This window comes from Labeo rohita, chromosome 14 (assembly GCF_022985175.1).
Source record: "Labeo rohita strain BAU-BD-2019 chromosome 14, IGBB_LRoh.1.0, whole genome shotgun sequence".
Taxonomy (NCBI): domain Eukaryota; kingdom Metazoa; phylum Chordata; class Actinopteri; order Cypriniformes; family Cyprinidae; genus Labeo; species Labeo rohita.
The window spans coordinates 21108724-21134670 of NC_066882.1; the positions used below are offsets into that span (position 1 = coordinate 21108724).

Here is a 25947-nt window from a genome sequence, read left to right on the forward strand (position 1 = left end):
TGTGATCAAAGCTAAATTTTCAGCATCAGTACTCCTGTCTTCAGTGTCACATGATGATGCTGATTTGCTGTTCAAAACATTTGATTATTATTATTATCAATATTTAAAACAGGTAAGTACATTGTTTTCAGGATTTTCTGATGAATAGAAACACCCAAAGATCAGCATTTATTTGAAAAAAAAAAAGGCTTTTGTAACATTATACACTATACCATCAAAAGCTTGGACGTCAGTATTGTTTTTTGTTTGTTTGTTTGTTTTTTTGTCTATTTTTGGAGGGGGGGTTATAGACATTTTTATTACTTTTATATAGCAAGGATGCTTTAAATTGATCAAAAGTGATGATAAAGACATTTATAATGTTACAAAAGATTTCTATTTTAGATAAAATGCTGCTCTTCTGAACTTTCTATTCATCAAAGAAACCTGAAAAAAATCTTCTCAGCTCATTTCTAAAGGATCAAGGGACTGGACTAATGATGCAAAAAAATCAGCTTTGAAATCACAGCAGTAAATTATATTTTAAAATATATTCAAATGGAAAACAGCTATTTTAAATAGTAAAACTATTTCAAAATTTTAGTGTTTTTGCTGTACTTTGGATCAAATAAACACAGGCTTAGTGAGCAAAAGAGATATATATTCAGCAATTCTTCCCTTACGAATATTAACCATGCTTTTACTATAGTAAAGGTGTAGTAACCAGTTTTTTTTTTAATATTCATTACCATATAACCACAGTTTTACTACAAATACCATGGTTAAACTATGGTTAGTGTAGCAAAATCACAGTTAATTTGTGGTTACCATGATTTAACTGTAGTAACCATGTTTTTGGTTTTATTTGTGGTAAAACCATGGTAAATTTAAGAGCTAAGGGTTAACAATAATGAATTGGGAAAGCATACAGTGCATTCACTTTAGTTTTTTTTAAATGAGTACACTATTACGAGAATAATAATTTTTACTACCAGTATAAACAAAATAAATGGAAATTAGCATAACTATGTTTATTTATTTTTCAAATCACTCTTATCACATAAACGCACCTGTTGCGGCACATGCAGAATTATATTTAAATCTATAATAATATTTAAGATACATAGATAGACAGATAGGCAGATGATAGATAGATAGATAGATAGATAGATAGATAGATAGATAGATAGATAGATAGATAGATAGACGTGTTTTCACATTTCTTATCTTGGTGAAAAATGTGTACATTTGCCGTTATTACACTTAGTTAAGCACGTTTCAAAAACATTGGCAGCTAAAAAAATAGGCTATGCTTTGATTAATTATAACTTAAAATGAATTAAACAGAGTCTAAATTAAATGACACAAACACGTGAAACAGTAAACCGTAACAAACTGATGATGCTGCCGCTATGGAGAATTAAAGCGCTTGCCTCTTGTAAGAGTGTTTCAATGGATTTCCGCAGTTCTTGAGGAACAGAGACGTCCTTGGGTGATTCTTGACAGATGTCAGTCATCTTTATCTCCAGCTCGCGGAGCTTGCTCTCTATCTGATGCGTTTTGAAAGTCATGAGAAAACACAGCGCTACTGAACTCAGCGATAACACTAAACACACTACGGTTGGAAAAGACACTAAATAACGCTGATAAATCGGTTTCGCCGCATTCTGTTTGCTTTCTGTATTTCCGCCCGCAGATTGATCCATGCTGGAAAAAGTCTCCGGTTAATTTCCGATAGTTAGATCACTTTTTAGTATTGATCAGCTCTTGATCGATGAGATCTGCCTGTCAGACTGAGCAGCGCGGAGCAGCACACGGTGCTTTGAACAGCATGAGTGTGCGTCTCAAAACATAGGAGGCGGACTACCTAGTGAATAGCGTTTTGGGCTATTGCGCTCGTCTGTGACGTATAGGAATGCTGTCTAGGTAGGGCGGTCGTTAGGTATTGAGACACACATTCCTCTGACATTCAGCGTGGTGCTTGTGGGTGAAGCGAGCGTGAAACGACTGGTGGAGAGCGTCCAGAAGCAGCTGTGAACAATCTGTGTGAGATTTTCTGTTTCAGGTTGTTTTCTCCAGACGAAGGATCAGTGTGAGAATGAGCCTATACATACAATATCTCGAGGAGCGACAATTTCTTAAAGAAACTTTACGTCTGCGTTCTGATCATCTCGCTCCCTTAGTAGTTATCCATACTGTCAAGCTTCATCTTTTCGGCTATACATAGGCTTAGTAAAATCTACAAATAATGCCAGTTTTAATGTATTTGCCCATGCTTAATCTTTTTAAGGATTTTTGCGGTTTACCTCCTGCGAATGTGATTTTTATAACTTTTGTGCTTAGCGAAATGTTTAAAAACCAATGTATTATACTTAATGCATGTAAAATATATACACTAAACTATCCCTAAGCCATGTTTTGACTGTCCCCCGTCGCCAATACTTCACAAACCCATATGCCTAGAAGCAGAAATACATGTAAAGACTTATCATCTACCGCCCCCTATTGATCGCATAAGAACATTACACCTCCATAAGACAACGATTCTGATCATGAAGTGATTTTATTTAAAAATCCAAGGAAAAACTGAAAACATTTACATTTACAAATACCACTACGTCCATATTGATAATGCTAACAAATCTGTGACTACTATCATACATATTTAATACCCTAAAACCTTCACAGTTACAGATTATTCTCATTCATGTGAAGCAGTTACAACACAAATACAAATCGATAGAGAACTCAAGAGCAGGTCACATACCCTAAACTGAAAAACAAGCACAATAAATATAAACGAGAAGAAAGCAGTGTATGATCTATACAGAAGACTGATACAGTCAACTGAAACGGCCTCTCTCAGAGAGGAGCTATACCAAAATGCAATAGAATCAATCACTTATTTCCTGCTCTTCCTGATGGAGTCGAGAAAAGGGTGTTTAATGGCTTCGTCCAGGGTGATCCGCTTCGAGACGTCGTATTCAAGCATCCTCTCGATGAGATCGAACAGCTGTACGTGGTCGGAGCTACCGGAGACCAAGTATTGCTGCATGAGAATTAAAAAGTGATTAGCAATTCCGAAGTTGTTTGTTTCTAGATGTCTTAATGGCTTAAAGTAAAAACAAAAACCTAAATTAATCCAAAACCAACTTCAGGTTGGAAAAACTTACTCTTAGTGGCTTGCACTGCTTCCTAACATAACGTCCCGAGGAGCTGTGAACGTCCCAGTCCAGCTTATCATGGTGAACATATCTCTTCTTCCTGCATAAGAAAAAAGGGAATTTTGATTTAGCTTACATAGACTAACAGTAGAATATGGAATCAAAGCTAATAAAAGAAAGTTGCAAACTTCCGCAAAAAGAACAAACTAAGAAATACTTAAGGAATAACTTTTTTTCCCAGGCATTTGTGGTTACTGAACAAGGATTCTACAACAATTTCACTCATGAAGAGACATTTCTAGCAAATGAAATATACAGAGTTTATCATATTATAGAGCATAACTAGATTTAATTGTAGAAAATATAGAATTTTTCTCCATTTACATGACTTTTTCCAGGGTTACACTACCAATCAAAAGCTTTTGAACAGTAAGATTTTTTTTTAAAAATAAATCTCTTCTGCTCACCAAGCCTACATTTATTTGATCCAAAGTACAGCAAAAAAAAAGTAACATTTTGAAATATTTGGAGTAACTATGCTAAAAATTCAGCTTTGAAATCACAGGAATAAATTAAATTTTAAAATCTACTCAAATAGAAAATAGCTGTTTTTGCATCAAATAAATGCAGGCTTAAAGCAGATGAGACTTCTTACTGTTCAAAAACTTTTGACTCCAGTGCAAATTAAAGTTGTAAAATTCCATCACATTACTACAAACCCTGCAAAAACACAGCAATTAAATATTCATTTAATACAAACGTTAAAATTACCTTGTTTTCTGCAGCATGTGTGTTGGTATAGGGCCCAGCACTCGCTCCATCATGGCCAGATGCTCTTTACTATCATGTGTCTGTAATTTCGAAAACCACAAACTACTAAGTAAGTGCTGAATCAACAAGTCATGTTGAGTTAACATCAATAAACTAATTTGAAGATAATGACCTGAAATAGAGTCGATCCCAGATAATACTCAATGAGAATGCAACCCACACTCCACACGTCACAGGAATGACTCCAGCCTAGATCTGTTTGAAACAGATGGATATCTCTGTTATAGCTCACAATACATGCAATCATAGCTAATGTGCCATTAACCTATGTCAGAATGTACAAATAAAAACAATGTATCTATAACTACTTACCCAGAATAACCTCTGGAGCTCGGTAATGTCGTGTGGACACCACAGAGGTGTGATGCTCATGCTCATATGTTGCGTTCCCAAAATCAACTACTTTCACATCAGGGTTTTTCAGTGTTCTCTCATCCCTCTTCTACAATTTCAAACAATGCAATTAATGCACAATACGTGGTGAGAGAGCATGTCTGAATCAATGAATTAAATATAAATAGTTACATAAAAACTACGTAAACTAAACTATGTTTAAACTGAATTACTACAATTACTAAAACTGGAAAAAAAACTCAATAGAGATATTTTCTGTTAACACAAAGTTTTAAAACATTAAATATTATTTATAGCACATAAATAACACTTAACTGAATCAAAGTCCCTTACCATTTTTGAATTGTACTTGATGTCATACTCTGAATTAATAAAGAGAATGTTCTCTGGTTTCAGGTCAGTGTGTGTCAGCTTATTCTTGTGAAGAACTAAAACACAAAGAAACACAAGATTAAATCAATTTGTCTAAAAATACACACACACAAAAAAAAAAAAAAAAAAAAAAAACTGTGACTCACATCTGACTGCTCTGATGATCTGGTAGGCCATGTGCCTGATATGGTTGATGGAGAAGGGCTGAAAGCTATTTTCCTTCAGAAAATCATACGTGCTCAAGCCCAGCAGCTCAAAGGCAATGCAGATGTGCCCGTGGTGATCAAACCAGTCATACATCCGCACACAAGCACTGGAGAAAGGAAAAATGGATATGAAATACTGCATGCTAATATGCGGTCTGGACTTCTATACAGCCAACAGGCTGTAAATTTCAAATTAAGTGTGATATATTACACAGCCATGTTTTACAGAGGCATAAATTAAGATTTCTTTCTTATCTGCTTTCGCAGGCACTTACTATCGTCTGTCACAGTCAAGTGAGTTAATCTGCTCCAGCACCTCAACCTCAGACAGAGCCGCATCACGATAGCGCTCAATGTTTTTAATGATCTTCAGCGCAATGCGAGCTCCACCCCTGCAATAACAACATACATTATTAACTGAAAAAATGAAAGCAAAAATGCCTGTACTTATTATTGGACACTTAATCAACCAAAGCATTTTTCAAAAAACACTTAACATTTAAAGTTTACATGAAACAGATTTCATTTTCTAATCACACATCTTTGATCTTAAAAGGACTCATCTTAATGTTACCTTTTCACTACAAAAGGATCCATTGGTGAGCAAATGATGTAACGCTAAATTTCCGCAAATCTAATCTGATTGAAACTTATCTACATCTTGGGTGGCCTTAGGTGCATTTTCATTTTTGGATAAACTATTCCTTTGAATTGAACGATTAATCCATGCACTGTAATTTTGTTTCAAAATAATGAAACAGCTTACGTATTTTTAATAATTTCACGTCAATGCACACCAAAATGCAATAGAAAAGATCTGTTGCTATTTCCATTTCATTGCAACCTTTAAGTATCAATATTGAAAAGTGATTTTAATCATTAAAAACACAAATATAAAGTTTAACATGCTAAAACATGGCACAAAAACTTACTTTTCATGATCAATGCACTCCACCACTTTACCAAAGGCTCCTTCTCCAAGTGTGCACACAATCTCATCTACGGGTTTAAAGAAAGCCGGTTAGAAGCATGAAATTGGCACAATGGTCCATCAAACCCTTTCAAAAGCTTTTGCTGCGTTTTGGAACACTCAACTTAGAAAACCAATGCATAAATAATCGACGAACATAAGACAATACTAGACTGGTGATACACACATCAGGATAAGTCTAAGTGTTGTCACAACTGCATTTATCAGGACCCCAAAATTAGCGTGTAAAATTAGTCTGACCCCAAAACAGAAAATAAGCAGTGAAAGAAATGAAAAGATACAGAAGAGAGACAGAAAAGTGTGTTTTCTATACATCTTGCTCTGAGCATGTCTCCACTGTGATAGATCAGGTGCCCCTCCTCATCATCCTCAATACTCCTGGATCTTTTCCTGCGATGGCTCCTCTGGGGTTTCGGACCACCGCCATCATCATCATCATCACCACCATCATCATTAACCCAAGAGAATCGTGGGGGACCAGAACGCGCCATTCATTCATTCACGAGTAGGGGGGGAAGTGATTCGGCCCGTTCAGATACCCGCAGCAGCCAGGCCCGGCCACAGGGAGCAGCCAACGCAAATTCAGCCCACGAGATACACACAGGGCCCACCACATCGTGTGTGTTACAGAAGAAAAACAATGGCAACATATTTTCAGATGAGATACTTTCTCAGACCATTAAGTAGACAATTATAACAATTCATCATTGAAAAACATTCTAGATTTTTATCCCCCCTTCATGAATGAGGTGCCTTAAAACATTTTATGTGGTGTGGATATCAAACTAATGTTATGTCTTTATTAAGAACCCTCTTATTATGTCATAATATTAGCGTAACAATTTCATCCAACATTCTTCCTGTCATTCATTCAGACAATACTGGAAATGAGGACCTCCCACAGTGCATATAACAAGAAAGAAGGCACAGAAAGCAGAGTTCCACAAGGCAGTGGGAGACAGACAGTGGTCATACCGAGTCAGAGTGATGGTGGGAGCGCCGGTGCCGGTGTCTGTGCCGGCTGCTCCGTCTGCTGTTGCCAGAGGATTTGCTGTAATGGTGCCAGTCTCTGTCTCGATCCCGGCCCCGGTCTCTCTCACGGCATCTGGATCGATCTCGGTCTCTCTCCTTGTCTTTACAGGCACCTCGGCTGTCATCCTCATGGTCTCTAAACACAGCTCGTCTGTCTTTAATTTCCAGTCTTTCATTTGAGTTCCTTGTCTCAAGGTAATGCCTATTAAGAAAACAAATTTTTTTTAATAATAAAAAATATGTAATTTCAAAACATACAAAATTAAAAATAGCTCCTTATCCCACTTTAATGCAGTCAGATACTGATTTAATATAACAGTTAAATAAATATTAACACTATCGCCTGATTTTGCCTCATTTCGTCATCAAAAATAGTTTAAAACAAGTCACAACTGAGCCACTGCGCATCTCGATTCAAACCAAAGTCCCTGAAGGCAAGTCATTTCATTCGCTGGCCATCTTTGAAATGCCTCTTGGGCATTTGAGCGCAGCTCTTTTCTCTTTGCATGGGGAAACAAAACTCTAAAACGGTTCACCAAGCTTAAGATTAAATTTCATATTTGAATCACCAATGAAATCTGACAACAACTGCTTCATAATTGTTGTTTCCTATTCTCCAGTATCATTACAAAAAGGCTTATTTTTCAGGCTAGAGCAGCCAATGTGCAATTGCAATGGTGGCAAGGTTTTTTTTTTTTTGATGGAATGATTATGTTGTGTTGTTTGTATTGCATAAAGGTGGCAAATGAGTTTCCTCTTACAGGGATTAATAAAGCTTCTAACCAACTGCAGTGACGCGGTGACTTTACTAATCAACGATTGGCTTTTTCATTTAGAAGGCGGAGCTTATTCGCCATATTGGGCATTGTATTTTCTCCCATTCATAAGTATAAGGAGTGCACAGTCTTCCTATATATAAAGTCTTTGATTCAAACACAGCGGTGTTTATGAATAAATGTGCGTTTTTAAACTAATCTATTGAGTCAATTCAATTTCCCATTCATTTTTCATTCCTGAATGAATCAGACGTTTGAATGAATCAAATGAATGAGTGATTCAGTATTAAAAAATAAATAAATAAATAAAAAAAATCAGTGACTTGAAGCCACCTTCTGGCAGGTTTAGATTACCTTTTAAAGTATCTTTCCAGTTATTTAAATCTTTTAATATTGCTATATTCAAAACAATCTCAACATGAATTCATGAATTTGATTGCACCTCTAAGCCTCATTAAACATGAAAATACACATACAAGCCACTTTTGTGTTCTTCTGTGCCACCTCTGTAGCACAAATTAATTTTGATAATACTGATAATTCATTTGATTGGTAACATTCTTATTCTCCTTGCTCTTATTCTGATGTTTTAATTAGACATTTAAAAAAAAAAGCTTATAAAATATAATTAAAAAAAAAATTAACATAAATGACATGAGAAAAATGCCATTACAAAGGAAAAATCAAAATTCCTTTGTAAATAACTTGAGTCAAATATCACCTAAGAATGGGAAGGCTAATTTTTGATCAGATTTGTTTGATTACTGATTAGAAGGTGCTTCTAAAATTTTTACTGTGCTCCTAAGTTTAAAAATAGGAGCACAAGTGCTCCTAAAAAGAAAAGTAAGCGTAGAGCCCTGGAATTCCTATTAAAATGCAAAAAAAACCAGTGGGTACTGAATGATTCACATTGGATTGAAGTTTAGAAAAATCCAGAAAATTATGAAGTTACATTATATATTTTGGCGTCCAGGGAGCTCTTTGTCTCAAAGTAATGTCTATTAAGACAATACAAAAAAATAAATAAATAAATAAATCAAATGGGTCCTTATCCACACTGGGCCAAACATCACCAAAGTCATTGCTTTCGAGTTTCTTTACAAAATAAATTAAGAAATAATTTATGTAAAGAAAACTTCATGAAAGGAATAAATTAGCACACATAAAATATGTGACTAAAAATACCTATATATTTTCTGGAGTGGAAACATTTGATGGAAAACATTCATATGGTTGGGGCCCTGATTTGTTGACAATCAAGGCAAATTCCAAATATGTAATGGCACATAAAATTAACTGGATCTAAGCAATTAACTTATTTTTAAAACTGAGGCAATAACAGATGACTTAGATCATGTCTAAAAGAGACACACGGAGGTCACCTCTTCAAATGTTTACCAGGAAGCTTCCAAGAAAGCTGCAAATCTTGTCAAGCATGTATTATACAACACACTGCCAGAAGATGTCCACATAAGGCTCAGTGGGCCACGGCCAAAGATCAGACATCCCTTAAATTAGTAACTTACTGAGTAACTAATATTAGTATAACATGTCCTTAATTTGATGATTCAAAAGGATTCGGTATAAATACAAAGCATTATGAATGAGTCTCACCCTTCGCTGTTCTTGTGGTGTTGATGGTGTTTCTTTCTGTGTTTGTTTTCTCTCTCACTGCTGTGCGAGTCTCGTCGATGTCTCTTTCTCTCCATTCTCTCCTCCAGACTCACTTCTCTCAGCCAGGGAGAGCGCATTCTCGTTTGTCTCATCTGATAAAACAAGCATAATGCAAATAAACAACCTTTGTATTAAGTACAAATACTAGACCCACGGGAACTGTACAACATCCAGGGCAGGACCCACAAAAACAGTGGCCTCTTTGTTCTAAACGCCTCGTGTCAGCGCAGTATTTGCCCGATGCAAATTATTTTCTTTAGCAAGTCTAAGAATCCTAACATTAACAGAATAACAACAACTGAAACACGTTTAGACAATAAAATGCATTTTGTGATTTTATTGCACGCTTAAGATAAACAAAAGACGCAGTCAGCATAGCGACGTCGTTAACGTTTTTAAACGGCAAAACACAAAACAGTCCTACAGAAATTACTACATTGTATGAGTGAAATAATTAGCGAAAAATTAAACCATTGCCTTACCTTGCTTAAGAAAGTCATCCAATAATAGCAGTACTTGAAAATATGCGAATTTATTTCCTCCGTCTGCTTGGATGTCGTTGGTGGGGTTCAAAATGGCGTCCGCTGAGCTGGAACGTTCGAGAACTAGCCCGCTACGTCATCGGATCGAGAGCGCGCTTGCACACAGAGGCGCGCCAGAAACTAGTGCTGGGTTGTGTATTGTATTATATTCTGCGATATTATTTTATATTATTATGAATAAAAAGTATTATTACTTCTGTATGTTAGCTAAAAATCTCGAACAATAATTTAGCAAGTACTTTATGCGTATATTATAGGATCAATAAAATTATTCTTTATATATGTAGGTTATATTAATATATTGACATTATATTCGTATTTGAGTATTTTTTTTTTAAATTTATTATTTTGTTTCATTTGTCCACTGTATATGATTCTTTGTGTTGCTAATGTTAATTTGCATATCTTAATAAATTATATGCAATTTCCGCAGAGCCGCGCTACACGAGCCTTTAAAATTACACTGCATAATATAGCTCCATTCAGCTCTAGTTCTGTATAAAACTCATATTTAGCACTCGAGACTTTTATTTATAGTTAAAGTTTATAGTTAAATAGACACGCTTATAATGCAGCATTACTGAATGGTTTAATTAATAAATTAAAAAAAAAAAAAAATCAGTAAGACCTACTTTGCTTTTTACTTTTCACAACTTGCACCGTATATACACCCTAAACATTGCAAACATTTTTTAGTAAGATTTTTTTATGTTTTTTAAAGAAGTTTCACCAAAGTACAGCGAAAACAGTAACATTTGTAAATATTTTAATTATTTAAAATAACTGTTTTCTATTTTAATATATTTTAAAATATAATTTAATTTTATGATTTCAAAGCTGAATTTTTAGCATAATTACCTCAGTCACATGATCCTTCAGAAATCATTCTAATATTCTGATTTGCTGTTCAAAAACATTTATTATTATTATTAATAATATGTATATCTGTTTTTTCAGGTTTCTCTGATGATTAGAAAGTTCAGAAGAACAGCATTTATATGAAATAGAAATCTTTTGTAACATTATAAATGTTTTTAATCATGTTTTTATCATCAATTTAAAGAATCCTTGCTAAATTGTATTCATTTTTATAATTTCACTGCTAAAAAAAAAAACACTCAAAGATTTTGAATGGTATTGTGTAGGATACAAAAGCTTTTTATTTCAGATAAATGCTGATCTTTGGATCTTTCTGTTCATTAAATAATCCAGAAAAAATGTACTTAACTGATTTAAATATTAATAATATTACTACTACTACTACTACTAATAATAATAATTAGCATATTAGACTGATTTCTGAAGGATCATGTGACACTGAAGACTGGAATAATGATGCTGAAAATGTAGCTTTGATCACAGGAATAAATTACAATTTAAAATATATTGAATTATAAAGCAGATATTTTTAATAGTAATAATATTTCACAATATTACTGCTTTTGCTGTGTTTTAGATCAAATAATTATTTTTTTTTTTTTAAATCTTACCGTTCAAAATGTTTTGACTGGTAGTGTATTTAAAAAAAAACACACCCTAAACTTTGCAAACAGTTTTATTTTTTATATAAAAATGTTGTATTATTTTTATTTATTCAAAACGTTAAGCTACTTCCCATGAAAAAAACAAAACAAAAACAACAACAAAACTAAAAAACAAAAAAAAAAAAAAAAAAAAAACAAAGAGCAAAAACCGAGACAAACAGGATAAAGACATCAACGAAAAATGCAGGAACACATAAGACTTTATCAACATTACCAGTAAAGTATGACAGCCTAAAAAAAAAACTGCAATCTACACACTAGATGGCAGTAAGCTGTTCACATGAGTTATCTCACACGAAAACGCGAACTGAAGAAGAGAGTTCACCCTCAAGAGTTTTGCTTCCGGTGTGCTTCTTCCTTTTCCTCTTGCCATAGTGTGAGAGATATAGGGGGACTCGGCCCTCCGAGAAAATCTAACTCCATCCACCTTTATAGGTGACTTTTCCTGCGCCAAAATGACCGAGCAGATGACAGTAAGGGGGACCCTTAAGGGTCATAGTGGATGGGTCACCCAGATCGCCACTACACCCCAATTTCCCGACATGATTCTGTCCGCGTCCCGGGGTAAGTGTCCGCAGAGCCGCGCTGGAGCGCAATGAGTATCCGGATGCACGAGCCCTTAAAATTACACCGCATAAAAGCTCCATTCAGCTCTAGTTGTGTATAAAACTCATATTTAGCACTCGAAATTTAGTTTATAGTTAAATAGACGCGCTTATAATGCAGCGTTCGTGAATGGTAGTAACCAGTGTATCTGTAAAGTGTAAAATGCCTCCAGATGTCAAAATTAGAATGCAAATAAACGCTTACAGGTGAAAGATCTGTCAGGTGATCTTATGTTGTCCACCTTGCAGACAAGACCATCATCATGTGGAAGCTGACCCGTGATGAGACCAACTATGGCATCCCCCAGCGTGCTCTGAAGGGCCATTCCCACTTTGTGAGTGATGTTGTCATCTCATCTGATGGTCAGTTCGCCCTGTCTGGCTCCTGGGACGGCACTCTGCGCTTGTGGGATCTGACAACGTGAGTATTTGGAGAGACAGGGCAGTTGTTCAAAATCTTTTGAGTTTGATTGTGAAGTGGTGATGAAACTCAAATGTCATCTGTGTCATTGTGATGATAAAGAGGCTGTTTCTGAACTTAAAAAAACAAAGAATATGGTTGTGTATGTTAGGAGGGTTTTTTTTTTTAAATCTTTTAGATGTCACAGACCCCCAAATTGGTCATTCCTGTGTGGGGGACCCCCAGCTTAAAGGGGTAGTTCATCCAAAAATTAAAATTCTGTCATTCACTTTAATGTTGTTACAAACCTGTGAGACCTTCATTCATCTTTGGAACACAAATTAAGATATTTTTGATGAAATCCAGAGCTTTCTGACCCTGCATAGACAGCAATGGTCCTGCCACGTTTAAGGCCCAGAGAGGTAGTAAGGACGTCATTAAAATAGTCCATGTGACATCAGTGATTCAACCTTAATTTTATGAAGCTACAAGAATATTGTCTGAACACTTTTGTTCTGCCCAGTGTTTGTCATGAGACAAGTTTTTATCAAAGTAAATCAAAAACTTTTTTCATTATATGATGTCAGATTAATCTGAATTTGTGCGTTTTTCTCACCCAGTGGCACTACAACCCGCCGTTTTGTTGGACACACCAAGGATGTTCTGAGCGTGGCTTTCTCTGCTGACAACCGTCAGATCGTGTCTGGATCCAGAGACAAGACCATCAAGCTGTGGAACACCCTGGGAGTCTGCAAGTACACCATCCAGGTAGACCTCTATAATACACTTTATGCAAGTTTAGTGCTCACTTTATGAAGCGTGAGTATGTAGTATTAGTCTTTGACCATCTCTGATAAGCGGGGTTTCCTTGGGGTCCCTGAAAAGTCTTACCCGGCGTTTCACAGATAAAGCTTAAGCCTGGTCCCAGACTTAAATGCATGTCTGTGCTGTCTTAACTGAAAGAAACTTGCACTGATATATCTTAAAATATGTAAGTGTCATTGATTTGTCTCAAGATGCAAAACAGTAATGTTTTAGGCCATGGTTTGATTACGACATCAAGTAATTTTTTACAAACGTGCCAGAGAAAAAACATTACTGGTGTCTATCTTGAGACAAAACCAAGGTATTGATGTATTTTAAGATCAATCAGTGCAAGTTTCTTTAAGTTGAAACAGCTCAGACTTGCCATTTAGGCTAGGACAAGGCTTAAACCTTGTCTGTTAAACCGGGTGTTAACATCTTAAATTCAGTCTGATCAAATTTAAGATCGTTAAGTCTTAAAAAAAAAAAAAAAAAAAACGTATAACAAATCTTCTAATTTTAAGAGGTCAAATGTGGGAACTGGAATCTTGATATGGCCTAATAAAATTCTTTAACTACAAAAGGTGATTTAATGAAATGTAAGCATTGCAATCCAATATTGTTTAACTTCTAACCAGAGTTATTATAATTAACTAAAACCAAAAATTGTTACCTGAAATAAGCATCATCTAAAATACTTATTTTCATAAATGTGAATATTAAATAGTTTCATTTTATAATCCTAGTTAGTTAAATGAAATATTCTTGGACAACTAGCTGAAATAAAAAAAAAAAATAAATAAAATAACACTGTCTTTAATTATTGTTGTTAACTCTGCTCAATTTCAATGCATGTGTATATGAAATAAAACTGTTTTAAAGTTATAATTTAAATGTGTGTTTAAGTGAAAATCTAAGATGCATGTTTTTTAAAGTTGTATTGTTTTGCACATGCATGACCCTGGATCACAAAACCAGTCTTAAGTAGCACGGGTATATTTGTAGCAGTAGCCAAAAATACATTGTATGGGTCAAAACTAAGTATAGAAGATGATATCTATATGATGAAGATATTTTGTAAATGTCCTATCGTAAATATCAAAACTTAATTTTTAATTTGGAATATGCATTACTAAGAACTTCATTTAGACAACTTTAAAGGCAGTTTTTCTTTATTTAGATGTATTTATTTTTTGCACCCTCACATTCCAGATTTTCAAATGATTGTATCTTGGACAAATATTGTCCTGTCATGACAAACCACATGTGCTTATTTAGCTTTCATCTGATGTAAAATCAATAAATGGACCCTTTTTTGTGGTTTTGTGGTCCAGGGTCACATACAATATTTTATGTCTTTGATTTTAAAACCTCTATGGATACCCTGATGTTCAGGATAGTTTGTGCTGTTATGAACCCCTTTATTTTGTCTTTTTCACAGGATGACAGCCACACCGAGTGGGTGTCCTGCGTGCGTTTCTCTCCCAACAGCAGCAACCCCATCATTGTGTCCTGCGGGTGGGACAAAATGGTCAAGGTGAGACTTTTGTCTGTACCTTAATGTAACCTAGAATAGTTGCTCTGTACTTTACCCTGTGATTAAACAAATCCACATTTTTTTTGTCTGTGCTTTTGGGCTCTGATGACAAGTCCTGCAATTATGATGGGTAACGGCTTGAGACCATTAACAAAGTGAACGACTTGAGGGCAGCTTGCATGGATTGCCTGAATATTTGCTAATGCAGCCAGTTTGAAGTGTGTGTGTGTGTGTGTTACAGGTATGGAATCTTGCTAACTGCAAGCTGAAGACCAACCACATTGGCCACACTGGATACCTGAACACAGTGACCGTGTCTCCTGATGGATCTCTGTGTGCCTCTGGTGGAAAGGTAATCATGTCACTTCTTGTTTTTTTTTTTTTTTCTGGTTATTACTGCTGTTAGTGAACAAAGTAAAGATGATGGAAACCTTAATGCCTTCTGAATCCATGTGATTATAAAAGAGGCTGTTTCTGAACACACTCTAAAATCTTTAGGAAGACGATTTGAGTTTTCAAAACTTGTTTTGAACTTCTATCTGTGTTTGTCATGTCAGGATGGGCAAGCCATGCTGTGGGACCTGAACGAGGGCAAGCACCTTTACACCCTGGACGGCGGTGATGTCATCAACGCCCTTTGCTTCAGCCCCAACCGCTACTGGCTGTGTGCCGCCACTGGACCTAGCATCAAGATCTGGGTGAGTTTATGTACATAAACCCCTCTCGTTCATATATACATAAGGTGTTTCAAATGCAAAGATTTTCCTTCTTAAAGACAAAACCGCTCATATTGGAGCGTAGAACTCTGTGATGAAAGTTTAATGCCTTCTGTATCTCTATGATGATAAAGAGGCTGTTTCTGAGACCTGTTGGCTTGACAGGGTAAAACATTATAATATTGCTGTTGCAAAGCTGACTGTCTTCTCTCAACAGGATCTGGAGGGCAAGATCATTGTTGATGAGCTGAGGCAGGATATCATAACCACCAACAGCAAGGCTGAGCCGCCTCAGTGCACTTCTCTGGCCTGGTCTGCTGATGGACAGGTGGGTTTTACAGCAGCCTTTTCCTTGCATTTCCTTACCTCATCTGCTCCCATTGATTATACCCATTCACTTTTAACATCTGAAACCTTATGGTGACAGTCCTGCAAATATGAGGGGGGACATTAAATATGATTTTAAATCAGTAGAAAGTGCATCTAAACCGATGCCTGATTATAATTCCTGTCTTTTCTCATTACAGACTCTGTTTGCTGGCTACACTGACAACCTGATCAGAGTGTGGCAGGTGACCATTGGAACCAGATAGACGCCTTTTCTAATGTCTAAATAAAAAAAACCTTTTAAAAAGAGATACAATTGACTCTGTGTTTACTTAAATGTTTCTGCCTTTCAATAAACCACGACTGAAATGCAAATGAGTCATTGAAATAGGTTTGTAACGCCGTTAGAGGGCGTTGTATGTTGATGTGCGACTGTTGCCTAGCAACAAGGCCAACAAACCACATTCAACGTTGAGGAGGCGACATGACACGAACGCTTCAAGTATATCAACTATTTTAATGTTTTAAGCAAGCAAACATGTTAATTGTGCTTCCATTCTGTTAAATAAACCTTTCTGCATTATATATTAGAGAAGTGTTGTTTTGGCTGTTCAAGCAACCTCAAATTTAACCGTGGAAAAGTCCAGTAATTGCACAAAAGTAGCGTAACGCTAGCGTTAACCGTTTAAAAGTCATGGAGAACGACAGTTCTCGAAAACAGATGCCTGCACCTCGCATCTTCGTGGAGAGAACTTTGGCTTTAATCAAACCTGATGCCGTCCACAAAACCGATGAAATTGAGGACATTATTCTTCAATCTGGATTTACGATTCTTCAGGTACGTAGTTGAACAGATACGTTTTATTAAATATAACGTTTTGCACGACGCAGAAGACGAATTGTGTAACGTTACATGGTGAATTTAGACCATTCCTAATTTGTCTATTTTGTAAGCACAAACAGTCGTATCTGAGGCTGCTACAGGCTAATAAAATGTATTAAAACAACAAAAATGTAAGCTGTCACTATTTCTATTTCCTTTCTACTAGCTTGTACTATTCTGATGTTTGAAACATTGTATTTCTAGCATTTTGTTATTGCCTGCTTATAATAAATAGTGTGTATTCCTCATTTGTAAGTCTTAAGGTTGTTGAAAAGCCTCTTTTTAATGAATAAATGTGAAGATACGTTATGCCTATGAGCTAAAAGCTCATATTTTGTGGCCAGTGATTTAGTTTAAGAATAACATTTGCATTCTGCTTATGCTTTTATCATTCTCATTTAGTTTTTCCTCATGTAACAGAAAAGAAAGCTACAGCTGAGTCCAGAGCAATGCAGTGATTTCTATGTTGAGCATTATGGGAAGCTGCATTTTCCCCATCTGACTGCCTTCATGAGCTCCGGACCGGTTGTTGCTCTAGCACTGGCCCGACACCAGGCTATTGCCACCTGGAAAGCCATAATGGGACCAGTCAGCAGCGTAAAGGCTAGAGAGACACATCCTGACTGGTAATGAATTTCACTGAATGAATCTTCTCTATTTATGCAGGTGGTTCAATAATAAAAAGAAGTTGGATTCTCATGTTAAGAGACAATTATTAGAGTGGATCATTTTCTGTAACTTTTAAACTATAAATAGATACCTTTTTTGGATTTTATGCATTTCAGGCTAATAATTTACAAAGCCAGCGTTCACTGCAATGCCTAAATCAATCACATAACTCATTTGTCAATCCAACAAAGCTATATTCATTATACATACTGTAATATGTTTTGTTTGTGCTCAATATCAGTAAATATTCGCTCATTTCTGAATGTCACCATCAGTCTGAGAGCGAAATTCGGCACGTGTGACCTGCGGAATGCTGTGCATGGCAGTGAATCCTTCTCTGCTGCTGAGAGGGAGATCAGGTTCATGTTTCCCAACTGTGAGTAAATCTAACCCTGTCCAGATGAGATCAGTGAACAGGATGTGGAAGCATAGTAAAAAAAAAAAAAAAAAAAAAAAAAAAAAAGCCTTTTTTTTTTTTTTTTTTTTTTTTTTTGTCTTTCTCATCTATTGCAGCTGTGATTGAACCCATTCCTATGGGAGATGCTGCCAAAGATTACCTGAGCCGATATGTCAGCCCAACACTTCTCACTGGACTGACGGAGCTGAGCAAGAAAAAGCCATTGGACCCTTTCGTAAGTGTATCCGTTGATTAAAAGTCATTCTAATAGGTTTGGAATTATTGCATAATGACAGAATTTTGAAAGTATTTCTTTAAAACTGTTCAATCAGGTCCCTTTTTTTTGACACCCTGGTCCCAGTTCAAAAGAAATTTGATTAGATTTTGGCTATGAGATTGGATCAAATCATGAACATTGGCTTTTTGAATGGAAAAAACAGTTTCTAAAAAATAGATTACATCACACACATCTTGATTTTGATCTTAATCAAATCTGTTTGTTGTTCAGAACTTTTTAGTAGGAATGGTATTCCTTTGATCCAAAAAAAAAAAAAAAAAATCAGGATTATACTGATCCTAGCAGATGGGTGGATTTCAGAAACAAAATATAATTCTTTACAAGTGGTTACTGTAAAGTAGGCTATCTGTTAAGCCTTTCAATACAGTAACATAAAGATTTTGTCCTTATAAAATAATCCCCCAGGTGTCAATATCAAACAAAACAGTCATTTATAACTAAATATTTTTCATTAAGCAGTTAATCAACAGAGATGAACCGGTCAAAAGAAGGTTAAAATATTTGCATCCCTTATTGCATGCATTTGTTGTAGGTCAGAAGAGGGGTTTAAAAGAAAGGGGTGTTTGAATTGTTTATTGTGCTGTTCAAACACTGGACAGCCAAAATACAGATAATTTGGATCCAGATTAAGCTTTTGTTCTGTATTTCATTCATATATGCTATTTACGCAGTTATTTTTGTACTGTTTTTTTTTTTTCTTTACAGACCTGGCTTGCAGACTGGTTGATGAATAATAATCCTAATAAGCCCAAAATATCTGATGGAACAGTAGTAGAGGAGGCAGCAGCATGAATAACTTATTTATTTAAAAAGAAGAATTTATCAACAAAAAGTTACTGTCTTGTTCTATTTTGGTCATTTTCCTCATATCATTCAAACTGCTTTATAAAATGTTACAATTTTGTTTTAGCCTTTTTATTGTGCAGTCTAAATGTGTTCATTTAAATGTAAGATTAAATGATGAATTTCCAGTGTCCTCTTGTCATTGATTACTACAACAGTAAAAATAAATATTTATTCAAATATTATTAATACAATTCTTATTTAACATCAAATGCAATTGTGAAATTGAAACCTAAAATACGTTTCTTATGGTGATAAATAAGTTTTGAAATCGAAGAACTAAGTACATTAAAATGATTCTCGATAACAAAATGAAGGTAAGAATGAAAATAATAAAATGGGCTATTGCAAACCCAGCTATAACCTCCTTCCTATAGCTATTTTGACTAGGCAGAAGAAAAATCCAAATACAAACGCCTGTTTATTAAATTATCTGCTTTGTAGCTCCCTTCTAATGATACATACTTTTCACATTTATTTAAAAGTAGTCAACAACGCGTTTACGAACCAAACAAGAACAAAGAGTTCTTCCCCCACTCGACACGAAGGTTCAGAAGAAGCGCGTTTGGGGGAGGATTTCTGTGACGTGTAAGCGTCACATGTGATTGGCTGTTTGAATGATAGGCGTTGAAAGCCACCCAATCAAATGCGCCCTTACTGAACTTCCTTTATCTCCCATCCAGTAATATAAAACCAACCGCTTGTCGGCGCAATAAGGAAGGCCCTACACCGCGGAAAGCATTCCACGGAGATTTTTCACTTGCTGCTTTTACGGTAAAGTATTTACGTGCAAATTATAAATTTGTTTGTTTTTTTGTACGTATTGGTTGCTTTAACTTTTATACTTAATTATAGGTCAGTAAAGCTGTGTATTTATGATTTTGCAAAGCGATATGTTTACATTCTTGTTGCGTATGAGAATGCAAGCGCCGCTGATCAAAATGGTGGGGCATGTGCATTACATAAGGCGCTTCCTTTCGTAACCATTTCACAATCTCTGCAGTTTTAGGTTTTCACATTAAACTACCACCATGTCAGACGCCGAACAGCAGTATATGGAAACCTCCGAAAACGGCCACGAGGACGATCTGAACGGAGCCGGGCAGTACGAGGAAGGCAACGGGGATGCGCAGGCCGGAGCGCAGGGAGACGCCGGTGCCGACGGAACGGCCGGGGATGATGAAGACGGGCAAAATGGGTCATCGGACGGGGGCCAAATCGATGCGAGCAAAGGAGAGGAAGATGCGGGGTATGTTAAAAGAATAATTGTGTTAAATACGCAGACGTGAAATCCTTTGTTCCTTCCCGTCTTTGTTGGCGCCATGTGTCTTTTGAAGGGGGATGGGCGCATTGGTGCGAGGTTCTAAAATGGATTGTTGCACCTCAGAATTGTTTGCTTAATAGAACGTTTTTGTATTATCGTGAGCTTAATTAATACATCCGTCTTGCGTTCGATTTCCTATTTCTGTTCATTAGGAGAAACCATTTTCTTTAAATGCACGAAATGGGTAATTTTGTGAAATCGGTGCTACCACGCCCCCTGCTGGCCTAACTCCGATTTTCTGCTTCATTTCCTCAGGAAAATGTTTGTTGGGGGGCTCAGCTGGGACACTAGTAAAAAGGATCTTAAAGATTACTTCTCTAAATTTGGAGAGGTGACAGACTGCACCATCAAAATGGACCCCAATACTGGGCGATCTAGGGGATTTGGGTTTATTCTTTTTAAAGAGCCAGCCAGTGTAGATAAGGTAAGCTTCGGTATTAAGAAAGAAAGAAACCTAAAGTCTTGCAATGTGGTGATTGTTTACTAAGTAATTTGTCTTTTTTTGCACAGGTTTTAGCACAAAAAGAGCACAGACTGGATGGACGGCAGATTGACCCCAAGAAGGCAATGGCAATGAAGAAAGAACCCGTTAAGAAGATCTTTGTCGGCGGGCTGAACCCCGAAACTACAGAAGAGAGGATCCGCGAGTATTTCGGTGCCTTTGGCGAGGTATTAAAGAATTTCTTATAGATTAATTTTTTTTTCTTTCTATTTTAAGCAGGCTGAACAGAAAATGTAGATATGCATAATCTAAGTGCGTTCATGTGTTTGTACAATTTAAGGATGACAACAAACATACACTACCAGTCAAATGTGTTGTGTGTGGGTATTTTTTTTTTTTTTTTTTTTTTTTTTTTTTTTTTTTTTTGTTTTTTTTGTTTTTTTTAATAAAGAACTCTCTTCTGCTCCCTAGGCCTGCATTTATTTGATCCAAAGTGCAGCAAAAATTGTGAAATATTTTACTACTTAAAAGAACTGTTTTCTATTTGAATATATTTAAATTGTAATTTATTCCTGTGATCAGAGCTACATTTTCAGCATCATTACTCCCAGTCTTAATTGTCACATGATCCTTGAAGTCATCCTAATATGCTGATTTGCTGTTGAAGAAATATTATCAATATTTAAAACAGTTTAGTGTTTTTTTTTTTTTTTTTTTTTTTTTTTTTTTGTTTGTTTGTTTGTTTGTTTTTCCCAGGATTCTTTGAATTTAAGAAAAAAATCCAAAGCATTTATTTAAAAAATAAGCTTTTGTAACATTATACACTATATCATTCAAGTGTGTGTGTGTGTGTGTGTGTGTGTGTGTGTATGTTTGGTTTTTTTTTTTTTTTTTTTTTTTTTTTTTTTTTTTTTTTTTTTTTTAATAAATAAAAATTAGTACTTTTTTATTTAGCAAGGATGCTTTAAATTGATCAGAAGTGATTGATGGAAGTGCTAACAATGTTACGAAAGGTTTCTATTTCAGAAAAATGCTGTAATTCTGAATTTTCAGGAATGACAGGATTAGATTACGTTTTTAAAATGTATAAAATAAAAATGTTATTTTAAATAGTAAAACTATTTCACAATTTTAGTTTAGTACAGTTTTTGCTATACTTTGAATCAAATAAATGCAGGCTTGGTGATCTGATGAGACATTAAAAATCTTACTGTTCCAAAACCTTTGACTGGTAGTGTACTGTATGTTGTGTATACATTTTTCTTGTGCATAATTTTTATTTATTTTTATTTTTTTCTGCCTCTATTAAGATATTGTATCCTTAGTTGTAGGTTTTCTAGTTGAATCTTTTGAACACATTTGTTAACATGATTATCTTTGCCACTGCAGATCGAAACTATTGAACTTCCGATGGATCCAAAGACAAACAAGAGGAGAGGGTTCGTCTTCATTACCTTCAAGGAAGAAGAGCCTGTCAAGAAAGTTATGGAAAAGAAATATCACAACGTCAGTGGAACCAAGGACACAAATGGAAAAGAAGGCCTTGTGAGTGTCTTGAGTGTGAAGTTTACCTTGAATTTATTGATGGGATAAATCTTCAAGGTTGTTGTTCACTAGCTGACATTCCTACCCATATGATTATTCATTTTAGTGGTTGTGTTTTATGCAGACTGACTCCAGTCACTCATTTTGTCTTTTCTTCTTTTTCCCAGTGCGAGATTAAGATTGCACAGCCAAAAGAAGTGTACCAGCAGCAGCAGTATGGAGGTCGTTTTGGAGGAAGAGGAAGGGGGCGTGGAGGTTAGTCCCACTACATGCTTCTCTCCTGTTGGATAGTCTCACTTGCCACTCCGATTATAGGCTGCATTAGTCTGTGCAAAGTTTACCTTGATAATGAGCCTGCTTATCAAATGTACAGTGATCTACATTAGAAAAACCCTTGTTTACTATATGAATCGAATGCAGTCTAGTTAAGAGTCAAGTCACTTATTTCTATAGGGCTTCACACAATACAAGTGGTTTCAAAGCCACTTCATGGTAACAAACAGGAAGCTGATGATCAATACTGAAAACTTATTTAATATTGAAAGAGTCAGTTTACAGTTACTGAACTAACACTGAAGTTACTGCAATTATAAATTTGAAAGTATTTGTAATATAAAAATCCTGTCAGCCTACAGATTTAATCTATCTTAAAGGCTTTGGCTGAACTCAGATCTTATTAATCTAAATCTGTTTTAATGCTCCGCAAAGCTTGAGTAGAGACTAATCGCTTTATAAGTTGCTTGCAGATATCAGTGTGCGTTAGTGTGCCTTGATGTTTAAAATCGTTTTTGTTTTGTTTTATAGGCCAGGGTCAGAACTGGAATCAGGGCTACAATAACTACTGGAATCAAGGCTACGGTAACCAAGGTTATGGCTACGGCGGCCAGCAGGGTTACGGTGGATACGGAGGCTACGGCAACTACGACTACTCGGGTGGCTACTACGGCTACGGCGGCGGATATGACTACAGTAAGCACTGATTGTCCTTGGGGTTTCCTACCCGTCCCGTCAGGGTCTTGTGAATACGAGGGATTCAAGTTCCTTTTTCTGCTCTTCTCTTACCCCCCCTAGACCAGGGCAATACAAGCTATGGAAAAACTCCAAGACGTGGGGCTCACCAGAGTAGCTACAAGCCATACTGATCATGTGTAGTGCAGGTATGAATTTTATTTATTTTTCCCACCACTCATGGTAAGGATAATTTGGTTGTGTTGCTCCATTACCAATTCATCTCCATTTACCCAGCCGAACCTATATAAGGCAGAGAGAGCAATCCATTTCGGGGTGGGTTTTTGTCGTCCAGTAGGGTTGTAGCAGTAGATCATATGATAGGCCCCATCTCTTCACCTCATTTTTGTTTTTGTTTTTTTATTTATTTATTTATCTTTATTATTACAAGTTAACCATTTACATCGATTCATACAGCTGAATCTCTGTGTTTTTGTCTTTTAAAGGTCGTAAAGCTACCGAGCAGGAACCAGCGGTCTGGTCGCAGTGAACATTGGGGTCTTTTACTTTCGGAAGTTGGCAGAATCTGGACTTCTGCTTCATTTTGTACAGAAAACATAAGGAACTGGGGGGGCGCAAATGTCACTTTTCACATTTGTTTTATAATTTTTGTTTTTTTGTTTTCGTTTTGTGTCCTTTTTACATTTCCAGAGATGGAAGTGTTATTTTTTTACTGTACTTTTTGGTACCTTTTTGAATCTAATGTATTGTATGGTTGTATTTTACATCATGGCTGTGTCTACCACCTCTAGGCCCAGAGCTCTCAAAATGCTTTCAAAATAAACAGTTAATTTTTCTTTAGTGTTTCTAGGTTTTTTTTTTGTTTGTTTTTTTTTTTTTTCTTCCTGTGTCACCTGTGCTCTATGTTGCAAAGTTGCATGGCTTCAAGGTGAGATAAAAAGGGATTTCCTACAGATTGTAAGCTTGTCCATTTGAAATCTGTTAGTGGCAAGTCTTGGTGACATTAACTTTTTTTGTTTGTTTGTTTGATTTTTGTTTCTCTACTGCTTTTAAGGAGATTTCCTCCCGTCTTGTTAGATATTTAAGAGTGGCTTTAATAGTGATTCAACTATACCTCAAAACAATACACAGGTAACTGTAACATGATTCTTTCTCGAAACACTGGATACACATTCCTCCGGTGTCTTGGACAAATTTCAAGAAATAAACTTGATTTTTAAGATGTCTATTGTCTAAGTCTTTTGTGTTCATAATGAGATTGAAATTGTCTTTCTAAACCAACAAAATCTATTAAAATTTCATTCTAAAAGAAATGCTGGTAAGATTTAACTTTATTACTGTACAAAGTAACAGTGAAAACTAGATTGCTGGAAGAGGTCAAGGAAGTTCAGTCAGGATTGATTTACAGAGTCCGCTGGAAACAAAAGAATAGATCACTGGTTAAACTTGGCCAGTTTGTATCTAAACCTGACAGTAGTAATTTGTTTTTGAACACAGCTTAGTTGGACATGCATGGATAAAGCATCTTGTTCGAAACTCAACCTATTATACAAAGAGACAAGATACTACAGCACATGCATCTTTCACTTCTGCTTTCGTGAGAACTTAAAATTCTATTTAAAGCAACAGGAAGCAATTTGTTACATTTCTAAATGTTTTCCCTTAAACTGATATGTGCAGAAAATTTTTAGTGAGTTTAAATAAAAGTTAAAATATTACAGAAAGGAGTCTAAAAAGGGCATGGCAAGGTATGTAGTTACAATATCTACCAGCAGAGGCCATGCTAACCTGCCTAACCTATAGATATACAGTATGTATGTATGTATGTGTGTGTATATATATATATATATATATAGGCCATTCTACATAATTGGTGCAAACTGCTATCCCACAGCCAAAAAACACATTTAAAAAGCATTTAAGTATTCATATCTTAGATGTTTGCCAATATCCTTCTATTATCTATTGAAACTCACAGTATTTTAAATATCAGCAAGCTTATATATATATATATATATATATATATATATATATAAAATCATCATTTACTGGCTTTCAATTGGGAGGTGGCTGTTTTGAAACCTAACCCCTAAATTTCAACTTATGAAAATGAATGATACTGAAATAATTTTTGCATTCTATTCCATTATTGTTTTTAAAAGTATCCTTTTAGATTTTTTTTTTTAATATATAATATTATATAATATATAATATATATATAGTTTGTAAATTAAAACTTTTTGCGTACCGTACTGTACTGAACTGAACCGTTCCGCTTGGTGGAAACGAGCCACATGTTTTAAAAAAAGAAAAAGAAAAAAAAAGTGTCCCACACTTTAATGTCATTACCGAAACAATATTCCTGTGTCCCTCTCTCAGCTACATGGTGTAAGTAGATGGTTCCATCATTTTGAGGTAAATGTGTTCAAAAGTCTGAAAAATCAGAGTGTAACTTTAAAGAATGTCACTACCGAACACCGTTTTTCTATAATTACGCACTTTTTTGGGAGTTTTTGTGTGTACAACTATTAAAGCTGATGTGCTGATTAGCATCTTGAGCTAGGCTAGGTTCAAAAATATCTAAAATTTTCAGAAATAAACATAATTTTAGTAAACATTTTTTTGTTTAGTGAAGTTTCGTAATGTGATGTTATCCTATAAAACATGGGATGTTTCACTGAATAATCAACTAAGATATTATGATAGTGTTTGGTTTCATCATT

The 25947-nt window shown here is 35.5% G+C and overlaps 5 protein-coding genes across 8 annotated transcripts in view; 3 read left to right on the top strand and 2 right to left on the bottom strand.

The window, feature by feature from the left end:
• col23a1a (collagen type XXIII alpha 1 chain a) overlaps positions 1-1815 on the bottom strand; it is a 169703-nt gene extending 167888 nt beyond the window's left edge. Inside the window, exon 1 of the mRNA XM_051127812.1 lies at positions 1413-1815. Coding sequence (XP_050983769.1) covers positions 1413-1685 — 273 coding nt within the window. The 5' untranslated portion in view covers positions 1686-1815. The remainder of the gene's footprint in view (positions 1-1412) is intronic.
• A 708-nt stretch (positions 1816-2523) lies between these two features.
• clk4a (CDC-like kinase 4a) lies at positions 2524-10029 on the bottom strand. 2 transcript variants are annotated; one of them, XM_051127707.1, is made up of 13 exons: positions 9862-10029; positions 9320-9471; positions 6873-7131; positions 6211-6301; positions 5839-5905; positions 5182-5298; positions 4847-5013; positions 4662-4756; positions 4287-4416; positions 4087-4169; positions 3915-3994; positions 3153-3243; positions 2524-3028 (listed from the first exon to the last, which is right to left on the bottom strand). In XM_051127707.1, exons 1-13 carry the CDS (start codon positions 9877-9879, stop codon positions 2882-2884), a joined length of 1497 nt encoding a protein of 498 aa, XP_050983664.1. In that variant the 5' UTR covers positions 9880-10029; the 3' UTR covers positions 2524-2881. The 2 variants fall into 2 exon arrangements, with proteins under 2 accessions (XP_050983664.1, XP_050983665.1); XM_051127708.1 differs by having other exon boundaries at positions 3153-3239; positions 3914-3994.
• Positions 10030-11811: 1782 nt separating this feature from the next.
• On the top strand, positions 11812-16163 carry rack1 (receptor for activated C kinase 1). Its single transcript, XM_051127543.1, has 8 exons — positions 11812-12029; positions 12320-12491; positions 13091-13238; positions 14716-14811; positions 15053-15163; positions 15369-15509; positions 15745-15855; positions 16055-16163. Exons 1-8 carry the CDS (start codon positions 11921-11923, stop codon positions 16118-16120), a joined length of 954 nt encoding a protein of 317 aa, XP_050983500.1. The 5' UTR covers positions 11812-11920; the 3' UTR covers positions 16121-16163.
• Positions 16164-16307: 144 nt separating this feature from the next.
• On the top strand, positions 16308-19679 carry nme5 (NME/NM23 family member 5). 2 transcript variants are annotated; one of them, XM_051127545.1, is made up of 6 exons: positions 16308-16692; positions 17158-17363; positions 17682-17782; positions 17920-18038; positions 18807-18933; positions 19628-19679. In XM_051127545.1, exons 1-5 carry the CDS (start codon positions 16549-16551, stop codon positions 18891-18893), a joined length of 657 nt encoding a protein of 218 aa, XP_050983502.1. In that variant the 5' UTR covers positions 16308-16548; the 3' UTR covers positions 18894-18933; positions 19628-19679. The 2 variants fall into 2 exon arrangements, with proteins under 2 accessions (XP_050983502.1, XP_050983501.1); XM_051127544.1 differs by lacking the exon at positions 19628-19679 and having other exon boundaries at positions 18807-19487.
• On the top strand, positions 19609-24446 carry hnrnpaba (heterogeneous nuclear ribonucleoprotein A/Ba). 2 transcript variants are annotated; one of them, XM_051127540.1, is made up of 9 exons: positions 19609-19718; positions 19948-20193; positions 20524-20692; positions 20779-20937; positions 22100-22255; positions 22423-22510; positions 23060-23224; positions 23327-23412; positions 23710-24446. In XM_051127540.1, exons 2-8 carry the CDS (start codon positions 19976-19978, stop codon positions 23395-23397), a joined length of 1026 nt encoding a protein of 341 aa, XP_050983497.1. In that variant the 5' UTR covers positions 19609-19718; positions 19948-19975; the 3' UTR covers positions 23398-23412; positions 23710-24446. The 2 variants fall into 2 exon arrangements, with proteins under 2 accessions (XP_050983497.1, XP_050983499.1); XM_051127542.1 differs by lacking the exon at positions 23327-23412.
• Positions 24447-25947: the final 1501 nt, after the last annotated feature.